General features: G+C 42.7%; 1 protein-coding gene and 1 long non-coding RNA gene across 7 annotated transcripts in view; one reads left to right on the forward strand and one right to left on the reverse strand.

Moving 5' to 3' along the window:
* paxbp1 (PAX3 and PAX7 binding protein 1) overlaps window positions 1-21,102 on the reverse strand; it is a 44,008-nt gene extending 22,906 nt beyond the window's left edge. For 2 of the 3 annotated variants that reach the window (XM_069888775.1, XM_069888776.1), the window contains exons 1-7: window positions 20,507-21,063; window positions 14,040-14,165; window positions 11,396-11,572; window positions 11,036-11,251; window positions 8,202-8,305; window positions 7,274-7,494; window positions 4,120-4,306 (exon numbers count right to left, since the gene is read on the reverse strand). In XM_069888775.1, coding sequence (XP_069744876.1) covers window positions 4,120-4,306; window positions 7,274-7,494; window positions 8,202-8,305; window positions 11,036-11,251; window positions 11,396-11,572; window positions 14,040-14,165; window positions 20,507-20,972 — 1,497 coding nt within the window. In that variant the 5' untranslated portion in view covers window positions 20,973-21,063. Of the gene's footprint in view, window positions 1-4,119; window positions 4,307-7,273; window positions 7,495-8,201; window positions 8,306-11,035; window positions 11,252-11,395; window positions 11,573-14,039; window positions 14,166-20,506 lie in introns of all 3 variants that reach the window. The other variant, XM_069888777.1, reaches the window with a different exon arrangement.
* The window catches only part of LOC138738492 (uncharacterized), a 165,757-nt gene that overhangs the window by 97,393 nt on the left and 45,583 nt on the right, over window positions 1-22,781 (forward strand). For 3 of the 4 annotated variants that reach the window (XR_011341569.1, XR_011341566.1, XR_011341567.1), the window contains one exon: window positions 14,962-15,102. This is a non-coding gene — a long non-coding RNA (uncharacterized lncRNA). Of the gene's footprint in view, window positions 1-9,343; window positions 9,460-14,961; window positions 15,103-22,781 lie in introns of those variants that run through there. The other variant, XR_011341570.1, reaches the window with a different exon arrangement.

The raw sequence follows: 22,781 nt of genomic DNA on the forward strand, positions 1-22,781 counted from the left end.
GGAGGATACCTCAGTAAATATATTTAAGATATTAAGTTGGACAGATTTTTGCATAGTAGGGGATTAAGGGATATGGGGAAAAGGCAGGTGGATAGAGACAAGCCTATCATCCGTTCAGCCATGATCTCACTGAATGGTCGAGTCGGCTCGTCATGACAGATGCTCCTGCTCCTTTTTTTTTTAAAAATGTTCTTACGTTCTATTATTTTGTCACAACTTGTAATCTGAAAAGTTAACTAATTAAGTTCTTACGTTCTATTATTTTGTCACAACTTGTAATCTGAAAAGTTCATGGAGACAAAGGCGCTTTGTCTTAAAGCAGTAGTTCTTAACCTTTTTTTCCCCTCCACTCTCAAACCACCTTAAGTAATCCCTTACTAATCATAGAGCACCTAAGACTTAGGTTCTTTGGTGTTAGTAAGGGATTACTTAATGTGATGTGAATGGAGGGGGAAAAAAACGTTGGGAACCAGCGTCTTAAAGCTTTTCTTGGCCAGCAGTAGCTTTGAAATGAAGTCACTAATAATATCAACAGTGAATGAATGAATGATGAATTATTTAATTTAGTAGCGAGGGCTTGTCATACATACAGAGGGGGTTTCAAACGTCTCATAGCTTGTTAGTCAAAACCATAAGTATCCTTTCATCTGACATCTTAAAATTAACTAATTTAGTGAAGTGGCTAAATCAGCTAATAATCATTAAAAATAGGTTCAAACATTCACAGTAGAACTTAGACATAAAACCTTAAAAAGTTATTTCAGTTCAATTAAATCTAAACTAACTTCTTTTCAGCATGCACCCCTACATTTTGAACAAATTTGTAACTCATTCATAAATGACTGAACAATGATTTACAGTTTAAAGTGTCATCTCAGTAAGTTGAAAGTTAAACACATGGGCATCACAAAAAAATGTGTACGGAAGTAAATATGTTAAGTTTACAATAAACAAAGCAAAATGAAGTAAGTGGGAGTGAGGACAGAAAAGGTGAAATTGACTGGAATGAACCAGGAGCAGAAGCATCTCAATACATCTTCTTTGAAGAGTTAACTGCAATCATTAATGAAAAATTATTTTTATCTCATTTATACTGCTCCCAACATTTCAAAGTTCTTTCAATTGCAAAAAAAGTGGAATTTATGTTGGTGTTTATTTCTAAACAAAATTTACATATAAATATACATTAAGTTCCAAGAAAAAAAATCACGTAAATTGGAATAACAACATGTTCTCTCTAAAGATATGAAGAGGGTTCACCAAGATGTTGCCTGGAATACAATTCAGTTACAAGGAGAAACTGGATGGGGTGGGCTAGTTTTCTTCGGGATGGAGGATGCTGAAGGTCAACACAAAAGGGAAAGATAGTAGGGAACTTTTCCCCTCAGCAACTGTTCCTAAAATCAAAGGGCATAATTTTTGGATGGGGAAATTAGGGTTAGAGGGGTGATCCAAAGGGCTATTCAATTTGGTCATTTGATTATTAAAATTCAGTAAGAGCATTTAGCATCCAACAACATGATATTGCTAATTTCTGCAAAACTTGTTTTCCAACTATTTTATTGCATCTGGATGTTTTATTTTACAGTATTTACAAAGAAATTCAAAGGTAGCAGTGTACAGTGAAACCTCGTTAGAACGCGATTCATTTATCTGCAGAATTGCTTATAGAGCGGGTGTCTGTGGACCCCAAACATTGATTTTAGGATGCCAGGCTAACAGCCCCAAACTCAAAAATCGACTCTTATGAATCATTTACATGATGTGTATGTTAATATGTGGAGTTTAAAGATTTAAAAGTCTTATTATAGGGGTTGAGTCACAGTATTCTGTTTTCCTGCTTCCTGAATCATGACGTATATGCATCTGTTCCACGACTCGGCTGTAATGCGGTATGAAATCTTGGACCCCAACTACCGCGTTCTTATGAAGTTTTACTGTATTTTGTTGATCATTGGGAAAAGTTAAAGAAAACGGAAAAACTCCTCTTAAAGGGGCTACAAAATTACCCAAAATACATAGAGGACCATTGAATGTTGCTTTTGATTTGTTATAAAACATGGGAAATAGTGTTTGGAAGAACAGAACTCTACAGAAAGAAAGAAAATAAATAAGCAGATATTCCTGGAGCAACACCGGGCTGCAAGATACAATGAGAAACCATGGACATCAAGAGAATCCGCAAGCTTATGCGCTCTCATAACATGAAATTTAAATGCCCAACTATAAATAGTGATGAATAGTTAATTATTTCCAAAGAATGCATTAAACTTCAAAATAAAAGATTAAGTGAATTTAAAATTTCACTTAATGGAGCTTAGGTTCTCAGATTTGTAGTGTTAAAAATTGTCATACAGTTTAAAAAATCCATTTAGCTCTTGGAGCACCACCAACACAAATGCTTGACCACTGATACAGAATGTTAAAACTAAACTCTTAACTGTTTTTTTGACCTCAAGTTTTTTTCTACAATGTCAAGTACAAAAATACCCCACTTGAGATGAACAAAAACGATGGGGATTAGGGCACATCAAATTCTGATCGTTTCATTGCTACACCTTTCGTACATCTTCAGTTTTTCAAACAAATGTATTGAGAGTTCTCACCACGCTACTGACAAATGCCAATTTTTCCACCCAAAGATTTTTTTTTGTTACCTCACGATCAGGAACTACATCTGGCTCCAAATTCAAAAGTAGAGGATAATTACGCAAACCAAAAAAATAAATCTTCTGTCAAAGTTGATGAAGATTTCGAGATTCAAGAGCCAGTCAATTTGCTGCACATTTAGAATTCTGCACATTACATGCAACTTTATGAGAGAAATTGAAACAAACCATTACTCAAAATGTGTGGAATCAGAATCAGGCTTTGGTTAATCGATTCTGCCCCCACCCTTCCCAAGTTTTATGAGGAGATTCTTAACACAACCTGAAATCATAGGAACCACTGAATAACAAGAATATGTTACTCATCTTTGTGGATGACCTTACGAGAGGGTCTGGTGCTGTACAACATAGGACAGTCAAGAGAAACTAGAAACATGGGTGCTTGAAATTATATCTTACCCTTGTTATTGTTTCAACTTTTTGAAATTATAATTTTCAAGAAACTGAAGCTAACCTCGACAAAGTTTAAAACATCACAGGCTATGCCTTTAAGAGCATAGCTGTTGCACCACAAGGCCATGCATCTGGCTCAATTCATGATTGTAGACATTTTTGTGGAGAAGATGCCAATGCCTTTTATTTCCCCTGTTATTTTCACCTCTTTCTTCTCACCAAGGTTACTCTGTGGATTGTAGGCTGATGTCCCCCATGCCAAGTTGGTTGCTGGGAGCTATGATCGTGGGTCAATGAGAACACAATTGCTTCTTTTGGAATTAATTGGTATTCTCACTACAGTTACACTCAAATACAAGCACAAGTTCACTGCCTTTTAACATCTTTTATGGTAAAGACAGTAATTAGCTTGGTAACAAACCAAGTTAATCATAAATATTAGGTGAGATATTAAATAAGCACTTCCCACATACTACGATTAACCCATGTAATTTTACTTTACTATCATTTGAAATATGTAATGCACTATGAAATCCTCAACTACTGTTTTCTCAAGGAATAAAGTCATTTTGAAAAAATATAATAGGGTTGTAAATAACTTCTTGAATGATACACTTCATTTGTGATAATGAACAATGTTGTCTGCTATTAAACCATAATGAGATAATTATACACTTCAAGTGAATGTTAACTTTCACAAAATACAGTATAATTGGTGAAATGGCAACTTAAACAATATTTCCCTTAATACAGAATTATTCTTAATGTTCCATTGATTCTTCCTATTGCCTTAAAATAATAAACTCAGATAAACATCTATCTAATTTTCTGTACCTTTTTTACGTCGAGAGAGGCATAATATTCACATTGTATGAATAGAATCTAGGAGTTGGCAGCTGGAATGTCAATTACTTAAATCAAGAAATTGCAAACAATCTACAATAAGTTTACTGCATCAGTACAGTAGCACCTGTGGTGAGGACCCTTAATACATAGTGCATAAATGATTTTTTTTTACTTACAAGCAGGAAGTCCGTAAACAATTAATTTAACTTACCTTTTCGTTGAAACACTCAAGCAAGTCTCGGACATACCCTCGCATTTCTTGAAAGAATCTATACCGCCCACTATCATCAGTGATGCCTTCAAGTCTTTCTATTGTTTTAGAGGAAGTTTCCAAATCTTCATGAAGTTTATCAAGCCGTTGTTGATTTGTTTTGTGCACTTCTTTCATTGAGTCCAACCTAACAACAACAGCAATCCATGGAAGTTATTTTAAGCATTGATTTTAATCACCAAATAGGAATACTGCAATCAAAATTAAAGTATCAAATTTCTACCACATTTCATAATTACATACCATATAACAATTACAGCACAGAAACAGGCCAATTTGGCCCTTCTAGTCCGCACTGATACCACTATTGTTACTTAGGTTTATTTATATAAATCTTAGCTATCAACTACGCTATTGATTTGGGACAAGCTGGAAAGATGAGTTCATAACCAGAAAACCCTGAGCTATTATGCATGCACATAAAACTGTTCAGATTCCAAAAGTATAGTTCATATAATTTGCTACATGTGGAGATTTACTGATAAACTTTATGTTTGAGAGAAATGCATCCATATCTATATTCAACAAAAATAAACCTGGGTTTGTTTATAAAAGCCTGAATGTCCAATGGATAACTTACCAGGTAATCACATTTAAAATCTGACTTAACACCACAATGATTTATATTCTAGCGGGTGTCATCCAAGGAGAGGGATAGAGTCAGGGAGGAAATAGCCTTGCTGGAATGCAGAAACAGCTGTGTAATTCAACCTGTGTTCAATCATACCTTTAAAAATGATTAATTATAGATGTAAGTACTTTTTAGGTATGCTTCATCTCCCCTGACTTTCCTGTAGTTTAAAAAAAAATTTCAGCAGTAGTAATTGAACCAGAAGTTCGCTCTGATGGTAAAAAGGCAAAGATTGTTAAGGAAGTAATCAAACTTCCTCTTAAAGCTATTAAACTGACAAGGAAGAAACTAGAGAATATTAATTTGTTCAAATGGTCAAAATAGTTTCAAGATGACAGATCTTTTCTAAAATTATTTCAGCAACTGGATAAGCTTTGGATAAGTCAAGAAAATTGAAGCCTCGATTGATAAAAACCAGTATTTTCATATAATCATGAAGGTGGTGGAAGATGTGAGCAATAACTTTCTTGAATGTGCTTTCTTTTTTAAAAAAATGTAAATTTTTTGGAGACATTCACCACAGTAACAGACCCTATTGGCCCATGAGCCTACGCCACCTTTAATACACCCAATTGACCCACAAGCCCTGTATATTTTTGAATGGTGGGAGGAAACCCATGCAGCCACGGGGAGAATATACAAACTCCTCAGTCAGTGCCAGATTCAAACCCAGGTCACAGGTGCTGCAACAGCATTGTGCTAAATTACTACACTAACCATGTCACCCTTTCGTTTTGGATTTCTCAGAGACCAGTTCAGAAGCATAAGCTAACAGAGGTTTTCTGTCACCTCCATAGAGGAATTCTTCAGATACAGCAAGTTTCAATGCAATATTTAAATGGAGAAAGGGCCTAGGAATGAATGTTTCTAGCATATTTAGATTTTTAAAATCGTTTGAACATATTTAAATGCATTCAAATTTTATTTCTATTCATAAAAGCTTAAATATTTAAAAATTAGTTTTATAATCATTTACAAGTATTTCTGAAGTTAAAGATTTAAGTTCAAAATTATTAATATTTTGAAAGTGTCAAAAGCAGATGGTGGACAGCCTCAGTGTTGAGAATTGTATATGCTTCTTGAAGCAACTTCCTTTCATAAGGATCACATAAGATAAGGATCGTATCCTTTTCCTTGACAGTAATGGGCATGAGGGATTTGCCTACAAATTCTGATCATATATGATTTTGAAGCAACCTATGAGGGCTCAATTGGTTAAAAATAATCATCTAAAATAAAGCTACCATGTTTTGGTTCTAAATTCCACTGATAAGTAGTAGCTTTTAAGTTTCCTGCATCCAGCTCTTCCTTCACCTCTTTCTGAATGTTGATATCACCTTTTTGTTGAGTTTCTGAAAATAATCTGATGTTGACAGTTCCATTGCTCTCTAAACCTACATTCATTTTGTTTATCGATTTTAGCCTATGGCACAGAAAACAGAGCATTATTCCACTAGTCCCATTGACCTGCTCCCATTCCATAACCCTCTGGACCTCTCCCATTCATGTATCTATCCAATTTATTCTTAAAACTTAAGATTGAGCCTGCATTCACCACATCAGATGACAGCCCATTCCACACTCCCACCACTCTGAGTGAAGAACTTTCCCCTAATGTTACCCCTAAACCTTTCCACTTTCATCTTAAATCTAAGTGGAAAAAGCCTACTCGTATCCACTCTGTCTATATCTCTCATAATCTTGTAAACCTCTATCAAATCTCCCCTTATTCTTCTTCGCTCCAAGGAATAAAGTCCTAACTGTTTAATCTTTCCCTGTAGATCAACTCCTGAAGACCTGGCAACATCCTGGTAAATCTTCTCTGCACTCTTTCTATCTTATTGATCTCCTTCCTGTAGTTATCTTTCCAAGTAGTACAAAAATAACCTATGACCACACTTAGCAACTGTTATTGTAAGACTGCAGTTGCAAAGAGGGAAGATGTTTACAAATTACCTCTACATTTAAAAAGTTTTGTTTTCCTTTTAAAGGACCTCGAATAAATTTGTACAACCGTCATAATTTATTATCAATGGACTAACAGCTGCAGACTTTGAAATGAACAATCTTTCTACCAAAATTCAACATAATTGGTCAAATAAACTTGTAGTTTACAGTATAAGGATGTAATACATTTTCAGTCAATTAAATCTTGCCTTATGTCACACTTGCACAAGATCTCTAAGATCCAACTCTTTAAAAGTTAGTGGGTACAGTTTCAGAAGTGCAAATATGATATTGCCTTCTTAAAACACAGACTGTAGTCATACAGTCATGACCGATGTCGTGTTCCAAGACGACATCGAGTACTGGCTGATGTCTTCTTATGTAGAATGTGTGCTGTTTAGTTAATGTCCCACGACACAATTCTGTCATTTCTTCACCAGGCTGGTTTGTGCCTTAAGGATAGAAAGCTACAGCACAGGTCTCAGAAACCTGTTTGAGAGAGCTGGTCTGCCCTACCTGTCTTTAAGGCGTTTCTTTACCAAATCAATAGTAACAGGAGGCATCTCATTAATGGAAGGTTTGAAAGGAATAGCATTATCTGTCTTGATAGATTTGGACTCTGTTGCTCCATAGGTGTTAAATGTGTAAGGAAGGTTGTATGAAGAACCATATGGAATGGCCTGGTAGTTGTTCTGGTAGTAAATGTTAGCTGAATCAGTAGGATGGCTGGATTGCACCTGTACAAAAAGATACATGCGTGAGCATGTAAAAATTCTCACACAAATGGCAAATCTCCCGAAGAGATGAAGCACACATTTCTGTAATTAACACAAGCACAGCTTGAACAAAGGCCAAAGAAGATCTAAACTCACGATATTTTAAACATTTACTATATAGTCACACAAAAGTTGAACAAATGTCAGGAATGAATGTGACATTGAAAACAATTGGGCAGCAAAACAATTATTAATTGTTGCAATCCATAGCTCTTCAATATTTCACATATATACCATAAAAATGCAAATGCTTTATCCCCACCAAAGTATTTTTTGAGATATTACATATTCACAGATATACAGGTTTTAATAAGCCACCTTGTGGAAAAAAAATTGTAATTCCACAGAACACTCCAACTAGATTCAGGATTTTAAAAAAAATTTGTTATCAAGGTATCATCAGAATAGAACAAATGACCAGATCAGACCAAGTATGAGATTGTGATCAGACAATAATGCTTACAATAGAATTAGGATTTTTAGACTGTCAACGTGATTGCCACATTACGGCAGTTACAAAAGTACGAGTGAAATGTCAAAGTTTGCTTTCAGAATAAGCCTTTTTTTAAAAGTTTGCAAAATTATTTAGAACAACAAACAAGAACTGACAATCATTTGCATTATTTACTGCTTACCCATCAACACAAGCTACACACAGCATTAATTACCTGAGGGACACTAATTCCTTTCCTGATTTGCTCCTGTTCCCACATCTTTAGTTCTTCATCCTGATCGGTTGTATCAAGTGCTTCGTCATCACTCCCTTCAATCCCTGTTCTCATATAAGATCAAACCAATACATTAGAGAAACACTGAACTCCTGCAGCTTGAACCAATGCTGAAATGAATTGAACTGATTTCCAACAGCTGAGGGCTATGACGACTTTAACATATTAAAATAGAATTGAATCTGTGTGACGGCTATGGCAGTGAAAAGAAGTTTGCCCATACAAAATTCACAAACCACTATGCAAAAAAAAACGGAATAAAATTCAGTCTCAGGGAACTTGTGTGACAAAAATAATCTCTTTTCAACTTGCACACCAGGACACATGTACTGATGATGCAGCTTTGCATTAAGGAAAATTGGGTTATGGACCTTTTTCAGGAACACAACCCCTGTCACTTTTGGGATTGTCTCTATAGCAACTTGTAATAATTTGGAAATGCTAAGTGATTAAAACCATCATCCAATAAGATCTGGACAAAAGTTGGCATCAAAGCCTTATTGGATATTTTGACTGCCATCGGTTATTTTCTAAAAATGTGGGAGTTTATTTAAAAAAAAGTGCATTGTAGCTCCTACTGAGTACATGCCAATGAGTGAAATAAACAGATGAAAATACTTATTTTCTGATTCATAACGATTTGCCTAAAACTATCAACTTGGATAGAACATAAGTAGAAGAAAGGTAGGCTAGAAAATTTTAAAACCTGCACCATCATTTCAGAATTTGTCAACTTTCCTTAATCCCCAAAAATCAACTGAATTCATCTTTCAAAATATTCCATGATTAAGTACCCACAGCTATCCAAGATTGTGCAGCCATTTGCAAGATAAATTTCTCCATGGTTGTTCTAAATGACCGACTCCTAATCCTAAACATCATCTACTCTGGACTATTCACCAATAGGAAACATGTATCAACAACTAACTACCCATATCTAAGTGCAGGGGTTAATAAGATCAGTCCTCATTCACTTGAATTCCAAGTGTAGGCCAAGTGTTTAAAATTACTATTCATAAACAGAAGCCCTTCATTCATGAATCAATCTAGCATTGATTCAAAAGATAGTTTTTCTTCCTCAGGTTCAAAGAGCAAGACTACAGAGGAATGAGCAAGATAAAAGCAAGAACCTGTAAGCATTTACTGAAAAAGTAAACCAGACATCCAGCAACCTTTGTATACAAATTTAGAGATAATAATCAGGACGTAGTTGTCCAAGTCATACTGGACACTAAGGATGCAAGGAAAAAAATTGGGGAAGAAGGAAGACATAGGTTTAGTCATGGTCTTTTTGAGGGACTGCGTGAGTGCTCCTCCAGAAACAGATGGAACTGCACTTGTATGATATTAGAAGTTGCTGGTATTCCATGTCAAGAATACATTATACTTGCAAAGAGCATTTGATACTGCCATCTCAAGTCCAAGTAAACTTTATGTGATGTGATTTAGCATTACTTTAATAAAAAGACTGAGTTCCAGTTAGTTTGGGTGGTGTAGTGGTTAGAGCAATGCCTTTACAGCGCCAACAATCAGGACTGAGGTTCAAATTCAGTGCTATGTGTAAAATGTTTGTATATTTTCCCTATGTCTGCATGGGTTTTCCCCAGGGGCTCCGGTTTCCTTCCACTGTTCGAAACGTACCAGGGGTATAAAATGGTGGCACAGACTCGTGGGCTGAAATGACCTGTTACCATGCTGTATTTCCAAACAAATTTTTTTAAAATTTAGGAACAATTTGAAAGGATAGGATGGATTTTTTTTAAAAATATACACAGGGTGATGGGTATATGGAACGAGCCAGAGGAAGTGGTAGAGTGGGGTACAATTGTAACATTTAAAAATAATTTAGACAGGTACATGACAGGAAAGGCCTAGGCAGTGGTTTTCAAAATCCCTCCCAAAATCTCTATGCCATAAGTGATCTGTGATTAGTAATGGATTGCTTAAGGAGGTATGTGAGTGGAAATAAAAAGGATTGAAAACCACTGTTTTAATCGTCCCTCATTGACTCGTTATGTGCAAAGTTTCCTAACTCCAAAAGAAATCGGCCAATGACCATTTTTCTCAAGCCAGATATTTCAGTAACAACTAGGTCTAGAGCAGTGGTTCTCAACCTTCCCTTCCCATTCACATCCCACCTTAAGCTATCCCTTACTCATCAGAGGCATACGATAGAAAGCGAGTTTAGGGGGGCAGTCTGAAAACCATTGGTCTAGAGGGATAGGACCTGAACACAGGAAAATGGGATTGGCAGGGATAGACAACTTGGTTGGTGTGGAACTCTGTGACTCTAAAATGTCTCAGACATCAAATCATCTTCTTCCAATTAAATGTTGAATTTTTTTAAAAAACACTACACATACCAACCTTTTTTATTCTTTTAAACCTTCAACTTTTAATTCAATCCTTCTTCCCATCTCTTTAAATTTATTTTAAAAATGATATGCCAAATAAATTAATGGGTCAAGTTACATTTCCCAATTCATGAAAATTATTCTTCAAAATAAATAGTAATAGAATTTCATAGTTATTGATCCTGTTCACAATCTCAAATATCCATTGAAGAATCTCATTAATGCAAGCTCCACTGCTAAAACAATTGATAAAGTTTGGGCTAAAAGTGATGAACTGTTTACATTGCATATTTAGCTTTGACCGGAATAGCTCTTCCATTAAGTTGTTCTGTGGGCTATTATCATCAAGAGAAGTAGCAATGAACCATTTCCATTGCATATTTAGCTCTTCCATTAAGTTGTTCTGTGGGCTATACTGACCTATTTCTTCCGCAATCTTTTGTCTCTGTGTTTTTTCCTTTACGGAGAAAACAATCCTGCGTTTCTCGTCATCGTCGTCACTAGCATCATTCTCATCCTCGCGCACAAGTCTGTTTGTACTCGTCTCGTTTTCTACAGCCGGACAATCCCCAAGTTCCCGAGCCAGCTGCCTCCTCTTCCGAGCAGCGTGAATAAAAGCAGCATCTGGAATTTCTCCTGAAGGAAAGAACCCACAGTCAGCTAAAGACAGAGATCCAACTAAAATAAAGCTTGGCTTTTACACTTTATTGAAAGATGACAAAATAGGCAACATCATGAACTAGAATCTGTAATAATATTTCACATTTACATAGTTCATACCTGGCCGAAGTGTGTTCAATGTAGAGAGAGTATTAGCAAAGGCTCCCACGTTTTTTGCTTTGCCTTCTTCATCCTGTTCATCACTGTCGACCTCCATCTCTTCCTCTCCTTTATCACTAGGGCAATCATCCTGCACTGGTTCCTTCACCAAAACAGGTTTCTCTGCAGCGATAGAAGCTGTCAAGGAAGTTAAACATTCTGAATTGTATTAAAAGAATTTCTTTAGATATGGGTTAGAATGACATCACCCTGTGCAATCCTGAAAGTTTCTTTTCACTATAGAACTATATTATATCTCTGTATTAACTATTTTGAGAGTGGGGGGATTTGAGGGAGGGAGGTTTTTTTTTCACACTATGAACCATATTGACCAAAATACACAAACATTTCCCTCTTGAATATACACAGTGTCATTTTCTCCCCTTCCCTATCCCTCCCTTCCTTTCCTCCTTCCCACCCCATCTCAGCCCATTAAATGTTCAACATATACAATACAATAAACCCATTAAACAATGTCATCACACAATGAAAATAAACAAGAAAATTGTGTCATCTACTTTTACACACTGGGTCAGTTCATTTCATCTTCTTCTCATTCTGTCATTTTAGGGGGTGGAGGTCTGCGGTAGGACTTCTCTGTTGTGTTCCATGTACGGTTCCCAAATTTGTTCGAATACTGTAATGTTATTTCTTAAATTATATGTTATTTTCCCAATGGAATACATTTATTCATTTCTATGTACCATTGCTGTATTCTCAGGCTATCTTCTGATTTCCAGGTTGACATTATACATTTTTTTACTACAGCTAAGGCTATCATAATAAATCTTTTTTGTGCTTCATCCAAATCGAGGCCAAGTTCTTTACTTCTTAGAAGAAAGATCTCTAGATTTTTTGGTATGTTGCTTTTTGTGATTTTATTTAATATCCGATTTAGATCTTCCCAAAACTTTTACCCTTTCTCACACGCCCAAATTGCATGTACTGTTGTTCCCGTTTCCTTCTTACAGCGAAAACATCTATTTGATACTGTTGGGTCCCATTTATTTAACTTTTGGGGCGTGGTGTATAGCCTGTGTAACCAATTATATTGCATCATGCGTAACCTCGTGTTCATTGTATTTCTCATAGTTCCAGAGCATAGTTTTTCCCATGTTTCATTCTTTATGTTTAGATCTTGTTCCCACTTTTGTCTGGGTTTACAGCTTATTTCATCGCTCTCTTTCTCTTGCAGTTTGATGTACATGTTTGTTATAAATCTTTTAATTATCATTGTGCCTGTAATCACATATTCCAAACTGCTTCCTTCTGGTAACCTCAGCCTGCTTCCCAATTTGTCCTTCAAGTAGGTTTTCAGTTGCTGATATGCAAACATTGTACCGTGAGTTATATCATATTTGTACTTCATTTGTTCAAAAGATAATAATTATTTCCCAAAAAACAATTTTCTATTCTTTTGATCCCTTTTCTCTCCCATTCTCTAAAGGAAAGATTATCTATTGTGAAAGGGATTAGTTGATTTTGCGTCAATATTAATTTTGGTAGTTGATAATTTGTTTTTTTCCTTTCTACGTGAATCTTCTTCCAAATGTTGAGCAGGTGGTGCAGTACTGGTGAATTCCTATGTTGCACCAGCTTTTTATCCCACATATAGTATATGTTCTGGTACCTTCTCCCCTATTTTATCTAGCTCTACTCTGGTCCAATCTGGTTTTACCCTTGTTTGATAAAAATCTGATAGGTATCTTAAATCTGCTGCTCTATAATAATTCTTAAAGTTTGGTAGCTGTAAGCCCCCTTGTTTGTACCATTCTGTTAATTTATCTAGCGCTATCCTCGGTTTCCCCAGGGAGGGAGGTTTTTTTGAGGGGAAGATTACATATCATCATGTATGCAGTTTTAGTATTTTTGTAACCTGTGTTATTATATTAATTTGACTATTACATATATGGAGAAAATTTTAAATAACATATTCAAAAAAGGAAGTTAAACATATTGAACATTTGGCTATGTAACATGAATTGTGTACTTCCACAGACAAAATTAACCAAAGTTAGAGAGGGGTATGCAGACTATTGGTAGAGAGGAATGAGGAAAGGGAGAATTTACCTCAGTTTCAGTTGTAAAAGAAAATAATGATACAAACAACACAAAAGTAATCAGATACTCTTATCATCTAACATAATGAAGTTGCATCATGACCAGTATATAATGAAAATATTTCATTTTTTTTTAATGTTGTTACTGCAATGTTTGAAATCCTCTGTGTGACTAGAAACCATTGTAATAATTCACTGAAAAAATCTATCGCGATCATTACACTGATGACGGCTGAATGCGATTTGGTTTCTGCCCGCAACATTTCCAGTTTGATGAGATGAACTTTATCAAGGTTGCAGCATAGGAAACAAGATGAGAGAAAATTGGCTCAGTTATTAGAAACTATATACCTGTATTAAAAATGGAGGCCCACATTTCTCTCAGAGCTCCTACTTTTATTGGCATACAATGATTTAAACAAATCCCACGAGCAAAATTCCATAATTTATGGTCCACTGAAGCAATCAAATTGAACAAAATTTGTGGTGTTCCAATACTAGATAGGAAATATAAAGATCATAATCTCTGCCATGACATTACTTACTTAAAACCTGAGAGCTCCCATCATTTTTTGTCAATGACTTTTCTAGATCTTCCTTGTACTCTTTCTTGAGTTTATTTACAATTTTTTTACTATAATTTGACTTCTTTACTTTAAAGACTTCTTCTTCTGTTGAAGAAAACCAGATTAAAACTTGAATACTTAAAGACAGTTTGCAATTTACAAACATAAATTCCTCAGAACATTTCCTTTTTAAAACTGACTTAAAAAAAACCATTTCAGTGATCCAATGAAAAAAAAATTAGCATAGAATAAGATGAGACTTTCTGTGGATAACTAGGATTTTTCATATATCCAGTGACATGCACAAAGTAACTGACTATATATTTTAAACATCAATTCTAATTTTATAAATTCATTAACCATATTCAAAGGTCTTATTATATAGCATGTGGTTTTTTATGAAATGCATTTGAAATAATACAGAACACATTATTCTTCTGCTAATTTGAAACTTTGCACCTTTAAATGTAGAAAATGAACAAAAATGCTGGAAATTCCAGTGCTTGAGGAGATTTTTTTTAAAAAAAGAGTTCCCCTCAGTTTGCCAAACCCAATGCTTTTATCCCATTACCAAACTTTAGGAATTAGATTCTTATAAATAATGGAGATTTATCCAACCAATTTCTAATCCTAGCAACACATTTACTCTAAACAAGTACCTTCTCGACACCTTCCATATTGGGATATTTCTGCTTGCAACATATGCCTTCAATTTTCTATATCTTACAAACTTATTTATCATTCTAATCAATTACTGTCTCAAAAATTGTATTTGTCAAATTAATGGCAATTGTCTTTAAATCTAATTGTTTGATTTCAAATCAAGACTTTGAAGAATTTGTAGCAAGAGATAGTAACCTACACTATTGTTAATTCAGCTTTTTTCTACTTGACAATTAAGATCTTGGATCTTGACATGGAAGATGCTGAGTGAATGCTTCCTTTTGTGGGCAAATCAAGCACTGAATATCCAAAACCAGAAAAACGTTGGAAATACTGAGCAGGCCAGAAGTGGAAATGTTTCTCACTCCAAAGATGAAGGGTGACTCGGGGGAGGATGAAGGGTGACTCGGGGGAGGATGAAGGGTGACTCGGGGGAGGATGAAGGGTGACTCGGGGGAGGATGAAGGGTGACTCGGGGGAGGATGAAGGGTGACTCGGGGGAGGATGAAGGGTGACTCGGGGGAGGATGAAGGGTGACTCGGGGGAGGATGAAGGGTGACTCGGGGGAGGATGAAGGGTGACTCGGGGGAGGATGAAGGGTGACTCGGGGGAGGATGAAGGGTGACTCGGGGGAGGATGAAGGGTGACTCGGGGGAGGATGAAGGGTGACTCGGGGGAGGATGAAGGGTGACTCGGGGGAGGATGAAGGGTGACTCGGGGGAGGACGAAGGGTGACTCGGGGGAGGATGAAGGGTGACTCGGGGGAGGATGAAGGGTGACTCGGGGGAGGATGAAGGGTGACTCGGGGGAGGATGAAGGGTGACTCGGGGGAGGATGAAGGGTGACTCGGGGGAGGATGAAGGGTGACTCGGGGGAGGATGAAGGGTGACTCGGGGGAGGATGAAGGGTGACTCGGGGGAGGATGAAGGGTGACTCGGGGGAGGATGAAGGGTGACTCGGGGGAGGATGAAGGGTGACTCGGGGGAGGATGAAGGGTGACTCGGGGGAGGATGAAGGGTGACTCGGGGGAGGATGAAGGGTGACTCGGGGGAGGATGAAGGGTGACTCGGGGGAGGATGAAGGGTGACTCGGGGGAGGATGAAGGGTGACTCGGGGGAGGATGAAGGGTGACTCGGGGGAGGATGAAGGGTGACTCGGGGGAGGATGAAGGGTGACTCGGGGGAGGATGAAGGGTGACTCGGGGGAGGATGAAGGGTGACTCGGGGGAGGATGAAGGGTGACTCGGGGGAGGATGAAGGGTGACTCGGGGGAGGATGAAGGGTGACTCGGGGGAGGATGAAGGGTGACTCGGGGGAGGATGAAGGGTGACTCGGGGGAGGATGAAGGGTGACTCGGGGGAGGATGAAGGGTGACTCGGGGGAGGATGAAGGGTGACTCGGGGGAGGATGAAGGGTGACTCGGGGGAGGATGAAGGGTGACTCGGGGGAGGATGAAGGGTGACTCGGGGGAGGATGAAGGGTGACTCGGGGGAGGATGAAGGGTGACTCGGGGGAGGATGAAGGGTGACTCGGGGGAGGATGAAGGGTGACTCGGGGGAGGATGAAGGGTGACTCGGGGGAGGATGAAGGGTGACTCGGGGGAGGATGAAGGGTGACTCGGGGGAGGATGAAGGGTGACTCGGGGGAGGATGAAGGGTGACTCGGGGGAGGATGAAGGGTGACTCGGGGGAGGATGAAGGGTGACTCGGGGGAGGATGAAGGGTGACTCGGGGGAGGATGAAGGGTGACTCGGGGGAGGATGAAGGGTGACTCGGGGAGGATGAAGGGTGACTCGGGGGAGGATGAAGGGTGACTCGGGGGAGGATGAAGGGTGACTCGGGGGAGGATGAAAGGTTACTTTGGGGGGGGAGGATGAAAGGTTACTTGGGGGGAGGATGAAGGGTTACTTGGGGGGAGGATGAAAGGTTACTTTGGGGGGGGAGGATGAAAGGTTACTTTGGGGGGAGGATGAAAGGTTACTTGGGGGGAGGATGAAAGGTTACTTGGGGGGAGGATGAAAGGTTACTTGGGGGGAGGATGAAAGGTTACTTGGGGGGAGGATGAAAGGTTACTTGGGGGAGGATGAAAGGTTACTTGGGGGAGGATGAAAGGTTACTTGGGGGGAGGATGAAAGGTTACTTTGGGGGGGGAGGATGAAAGGTTACTTTGGGGGGGGGAGGATGAAAGGTTACTTGGGGGGAGGATGAAAGGTTACTTGGGGGGAGGATGAAAGGTTACTTGGGGGGAGAATGAAAGGTTACTTGGGGGGAGAATGAAAGGTTACTTGGGGGGAGGATGAAAGGTTACTTGGGGGGAGGATGAAAGGTTACTTGGGGGGAGGATGAAAGGTTACTTGGGGGGAGGATGAAAGGTTACTTGGGGGGAGGATGAAAGGTTACTTTGGGGGGGGAGGATGAAAGGTTACTTGGGGGGAGGATGAAAGGTTACTTGGGGGGAGGATGAAAGGTTACTTGGGGGGAGAATGAAAGGTTACTTTGCGGGGGGAGGATGAAAGGTTACTTTGGGGGGGAGGATGAAAGGTTACTTTGGGGGGGATGAAAGGTTACTTTGGGGGGGATGAAAGGTTACTTTGGGGGGGAGGATGAAAGGTTACTTTGGGGGGGGAGGATGAAAGGTTACTTGGGGGGAGGATGAAAGGTTACTTGGGGGGAGGATGAAAGGTTACTTTGGGGGGGAGGATGAAAGGTTACTTGGGGGGAGGATGAAAGGTTACTTGGGGGGAGAATGAAAGGTTACTTTGCGGGGGGAGGATGAAAGGTTACTTTGGGGGGGAGGATGAAAGGTTACTTTGGGGGGGGAGGATGAAAGGTTACTTTGGGGGGGAGGATGAAAGGTTACTTTGGGGGGGAGGATGAAAGGTTACTTTGGGGGGAGGATGAAAGGTTACTTGGGGGGAGGATGAAAGGTTACTTGGGGGGAGGATGAAAGGTTACTTGGGGGGGAGGATGAAAGGTTACTTGGGGGGAGGATGAAAGGTTACTTGGGGGGAGGATGAAAGGTTACTTGGGGGGAGGATGAAAGGTTACTTGGGGGGAGGATGAAAGGTTACTTGGGGGGAGGATGAAAGGTTACTTGGGGGGAGGATGAAAGGTTACTTGGGGGGAGGATGAAAGGTTACTTTGGGGGGAGGATGAAAGGTTACTTGGGGGGAGGATGAAAGGTTACTTGGGGGGAGGATGAAAGGTTACTTGGGGGGAGGATGAAAGGTTACTTGGGGGAGGATGAAAGGTTACTTGGGGGGAGGATGAAAGGTTACTTGGTGGGAGGATGAAAGGTTACTTTGGGGGGGGAGGATGAAAGGTTACTTGGGGGGGAGGATGAAAGGTTACTTGGGGGGAGGATGAAAGGTTACTTGGGGGAGGATGAAAGGTTACTTGGGGGGAGGATGAAAGGTTACTTGGGGGGAGGATGAAAGGTTACTTGGGGGGAGGATGAAAGGTTACTTTGGGGGGGGGAGGATGAAAGGTTACTTTGGGGGGGTAGGATGAAAGGTTACTTTGGGGGGGATGAAAGGTTACTTTGGGGGGGAGGATGAAAGGTTACTTGGGGAGAGGATGAAAGGTTACTTGGGGGGAGGATGAAAGGTTACTTGGGGGGAGGATGAAAGGTTACTTGGGGGGAGGATGAAAGGTTACTTGGGGGGAGGATGAAAGGTTACTTGGGGGGAGGATGAAAGGTTACTTTGGGGGGGGAGGATGAAAGGTTACTTGGGGGGAGGATGAAAGGTTACTTGGGGGGAGAATGAAAGGTTACTTTGGGGGGGGAGGATGAAAGGTTACTTGGGGGGAGAATGAAAGGTTACTTTGGGGGGAGGATGAAAGGTTACTTTGGGGGGGGAGGATGAAAGGTTACTTTGGGGGGGATGAAAGGTTACTTTGGGGGGGGAGGATGAAAGGTTACTTTGGGGGGGAGGATGAAAGGTTACTTTGGGGGGAGGATGAAAGGTTACTTTGGGGGGAGGATGAAAGGTTACTTGGGGGGGAGGATGAAAGGTTACTTTGGGGGGAGGATGAAAGGTTACTTGGGGGGAGGATGAAAGGTTACTTGGGGGGAGGATGAAAGGTTACTTGGGGGGAGGATGAAAGGTTACTTGGGGGGAGGATGAAAGGTTACTTGGGTGGAGGATGAAAGGTTACTTTGGGGGGGAGGATGAAAGGTTACTTGGGGGGAGGATGAAAGGTTACTTGGGGGGAGGATGAAAGGTTACTTGGGGGGAGGATGAAAGGTTACTTGGGGGGAGGATGAAAGGTTACTTTGGGGGGGAGGATGAAAGGTTACTTTGGGGGGGAGGATGAAAGGTTACTTTGGGGGGGAGGATGAAAGGTTACTTTGGGGGGAGGATGAAAGGTTACTTGGGGGGGAGGATGAAAGGTTACTTTGGGGGGAGGATGAAAGGTTACTTGGGGGGAGGATGAAAGGTTACTTGGGGGGAGGATGAAAGGTTACTTGGGGGGAGGATGAAAGGTTACTTGGGGGGAGGATGAAAGGTTACTTTGGGGGGGAGGATGAAAGGTTACTTGGGGGGAGGATGAAAGGTTACTTGGGGGGAGGATGAAAGGTTACTTGGGGGGAGGATGAAAGGTTACTTGGGGGGAGGATGAAAGGTTACTTTGGGGGGGAGGATGAAAGGTTACTTTGGGGGGGAGGATGAAAGGTTACTTTGGGGGGAGGATGAAAGGTTACTTTGGGGGGAGGATGAAAGGTTACTTGGGGGGGAGGATGAAAGGTTACTTTGGGGGGGAGGATGAAAGGTTACTTGGGGGGAGAATGAAAGGTTACTTTGGGGGGGAGGATGAAAGGTTACTTTGGGGGGGGAGGATGAAAGGTTACTTGGGGGGAGAATGAAAGGTTACTTTGGGGGGGAGGATGAAAGGTTACTTTGGGGGGGGAGGATGAAAGGTTACTTTGGGGGGGATGAAAGGTTACTTTCGGGGGGGAGGATGAAAGGTTACTTTGGGGGGGAGGATGAAAGGTTACTTTGGGGGGAGGATGAAAGGTTACTTGGGGGGGAGGATGAAAGGTTACTTTGGGGGGAGGATGAAAGGTTACTTGGGGGGAGGATGAAAGGTTACTTGGGGGGAGGATGAAAGGTTACTTGGGGGGAGGATGAAAGGTTACTTGGGGGGAGGATGAAAGGTTACTTGGGGGGAGGATGAAAGGTTACTTGGGGGGAGGATGAAAGGTTACTTTGGGGGGGAGGATGAAAGGTTACTTGGGGGGAGGATGAAAGGTTACTTGGGGGGAGGATGAAAGGTTACTTGGGGGGAGGATGAAAGGTTACTTGGGGGGAGGATGAAAGGTTACTTTGGGGGGGAGGATGAAAGGTTACTTTGGGGGGGAGGATGAAAGGTTACTTTGGGGGTGATTTGGGGGGGGGGGGGGTGGTCGAGTTTGTAACGATGCAGCCTCTTTTGGAATGGCCGAGCAAACTTAGGCAACGAAGGGACCGAAGTCCCGTGTCTGAAGTTTGACGTGTCTCGCTCGCTGTTTGAAATTTTGTTTTGAGAATGAACGCTGGCCCGATTACTTGCAACGATCCCGCTGGGATTTCGATTACTCGTGGGAGTCACTTTTCTCACAATTTGCATCTTAAATAATTTACAACTTGACATTTAAAAAAAAAAGACCAATGTATCCACGAAACTGCAATTGTGAGAAATCGAACCGAATCGACCCGCTCGCTCCAGGCTCGCTCTTGTTTGCCCCGGGTGGTCACAGCCCGCATGTCCCCCCCCTCCTCCTCCTCCTCGCCCCGGGACTCACCCTCCTCTTCGTCCTGGAAGCTGAGCAACGCCGCTCGGGGCACCTCCTTTTCTCGGCCTTTCTTCTTGTCTCTGCCCGGGAATTTGGCCGCGCCGAGCACGGGCGCAGCCTTGGCCAGACCGAGGCCCGGGCCGGCTCTGGGAAGCTCGAGGACCGCCACGGTTCGGACGACGCCCGGACCCGGTGTGGGTTTGGGGGCAACTAGGCCCGGGAGAGGAGGTTGGGTGAAATCCAAGCCGGACGAGGGTTGGGCCGGGGCGCCGAAGGCAGGCCTTGCTGGGAGCGGTAGGCCCGCGCCCGGCTCGTACGTCCCGAGAGCCGGCGGAGGCTCGGCGCTTTTCTCGTGGCTGTTGTTGGTGAGCGCAGCCTCGGCGGCTTGTGCCGCCTCCAGTCTCGCCCCGTCGTCTCGCTCCTCCTCTTCGGAATCATTCCGCCGCCTGAAGTTTCGGCGCGATTTCTTGAACATCGTCGCGACGAGATCGGCACCAACCACCGGGAAGCCTCGAGCACTGGCAGAACGGCCCGGCCCGTCACCGACGGTGCCCCCTAGCGTCCACGTGAGCGCCGCCGTCACAGCGCCCTCTACTGACTCCCTCTCCCTCCACACCCCCCCCCCCCGCGCGAGCGCTGCCGTCACGTCGCCCTCTACTGTCCGCGCGAGCGCTGCCGTCACAGCGCCCTCTACTGACTCCCTCTCCCTCCACACCCCCCCCCCCCCCGCGCGAGCGCTGCCGTCACGTCGCCCTCTACTGTCCGCGCGAGCGCTGACGTCACGGCGCCCTCTATTGTCTCCCCCTCTCCCCCCCTCCCCGAGCGCTGCCGTCACGTCGCCTTCGACTGTCCGCGCGAGCGCTGCCGTCACGGCGCCCTCTACTGACTCCCTCTCCCCCCCCCCCCCCGAGCGCTGCCGTCACGTCGCCCTCGACTGTCCGCGCGAGCGCTGCCGTCACGGCGCCCTCGACTGTCCGCGCGAGCGCTGCCGTCACGGCGCCCTCGACTGTCCGCGCGAGCGCTGCCGTCACGGCGCCCTCGACTGTCCGCGCGAGCGCTGCCGTCACGGCGCCCTCTATTGTCTCCCCCTCTCCCCCCACCGAGCGCTGCCGTCACGTCGCCTTCGACTGTCCGCGCGAGCGCTGCTGTCACGGCGCCCCCTCGTGTCCGCGCGAGCACCGCCGTTTCTTGGCTTGGCTACCATGGAGACACCTTGGGTCCCCCCCCCTCCTCTCTCTCTCTCTGTATCCATCCCATGGGAGGAGGATGGTTCCTTTCAGTCAGTTTGTGGGGTTTGGTATGAGGATACCCCCCCCCCCCACTCCTCAGAAAGGGACAGCGTGTGCATGAATGGATCGAGGTGAGTAGGGGGTTGCACGGGTCCAGACCCACCCTCTCGACGTCCCCTCCCGGATCCAGCGGCGTAGTGGGGTCCAAGACGGCTGGGGGAAGTTCTGTGGCAGTGAATGGCCAGGCCAAGCTTCGGTTCAAGGGATGCTGCTGGCCGTTGACCCTACGAGAGGGTTCGTCCGCCCTTTGACAGGTCATGTTTTTCATCCTGCAGGGTGTCTAGCCCACCCTCCGCACCGGGGCAAGCCTGGTGGAGGAGCCGGTTTAATCACCGACCACCTGACCATGCAACATGGTTCCAGTAGCACTCAGACAAGTGACCTGACCTGGGGTATACTGGTAGTACACTACTGAATGTAGAACACTGCACACAGGTCTAGTCTCTTTACCCACTTGCAATTGAAAGAGGGTTCACCTGATTGATTCCCAGATTAATTGGTTTGTTGTATGCTGGATGGGTCACGTCTCCAGAATGGAGGACCATCGCCTTCCCAAGATCGTGTTATATGGCGAGCTCTCCACTGGCCACCGAGACAGAGGTGCACCAAAGAAGAGGTACAAGGACTGCCTAAAGAAATCTCTTGGTGCCTGCCACATTGACCACCGCCAGTGGGCTGATATCGCCTCAAACCGCACATCTTGCCACCTCACAGTTTGGCGGGCAGCAACCTCCTTTGAAGAAGACCGCAGAGCCCACCTCACTGACAAAAGGCAAAGGAGGAAAAACCCAACACCCAACCCCAACCAACCAATTTTCCCCTGCAACCGTGTCTGCCTGTCCCGCATCGGACTTGTCAGCCACAAACGAGCCTGCAGCTGACGTGGACTTTTACCCCCTCCATAAATCTTCGTCCGCGAAGCCAAGCCAAAGAAGTAAAATAGACAAAGGCTCTGGAGTTTAGAAGAATGAGAGGTCATCTTATTGAAGAGAACA

Source organism: Narcine bancroftii, chromosome 7, assembly GCF_036971445.1.
Source record: "Narcine bancroftii isolate sNarBan1 chromosome 7, sNarBan1.hap1, whole genome shotgun sequence".
In the NCBI taxonomy this organism is placed as follows: domain Eukaryota; kingdom Metazoa; phylum Chordata; class Chondrichthyes; order Torpediniformes; family Narcinidae; genus Narcine; species Narcine bancroftii.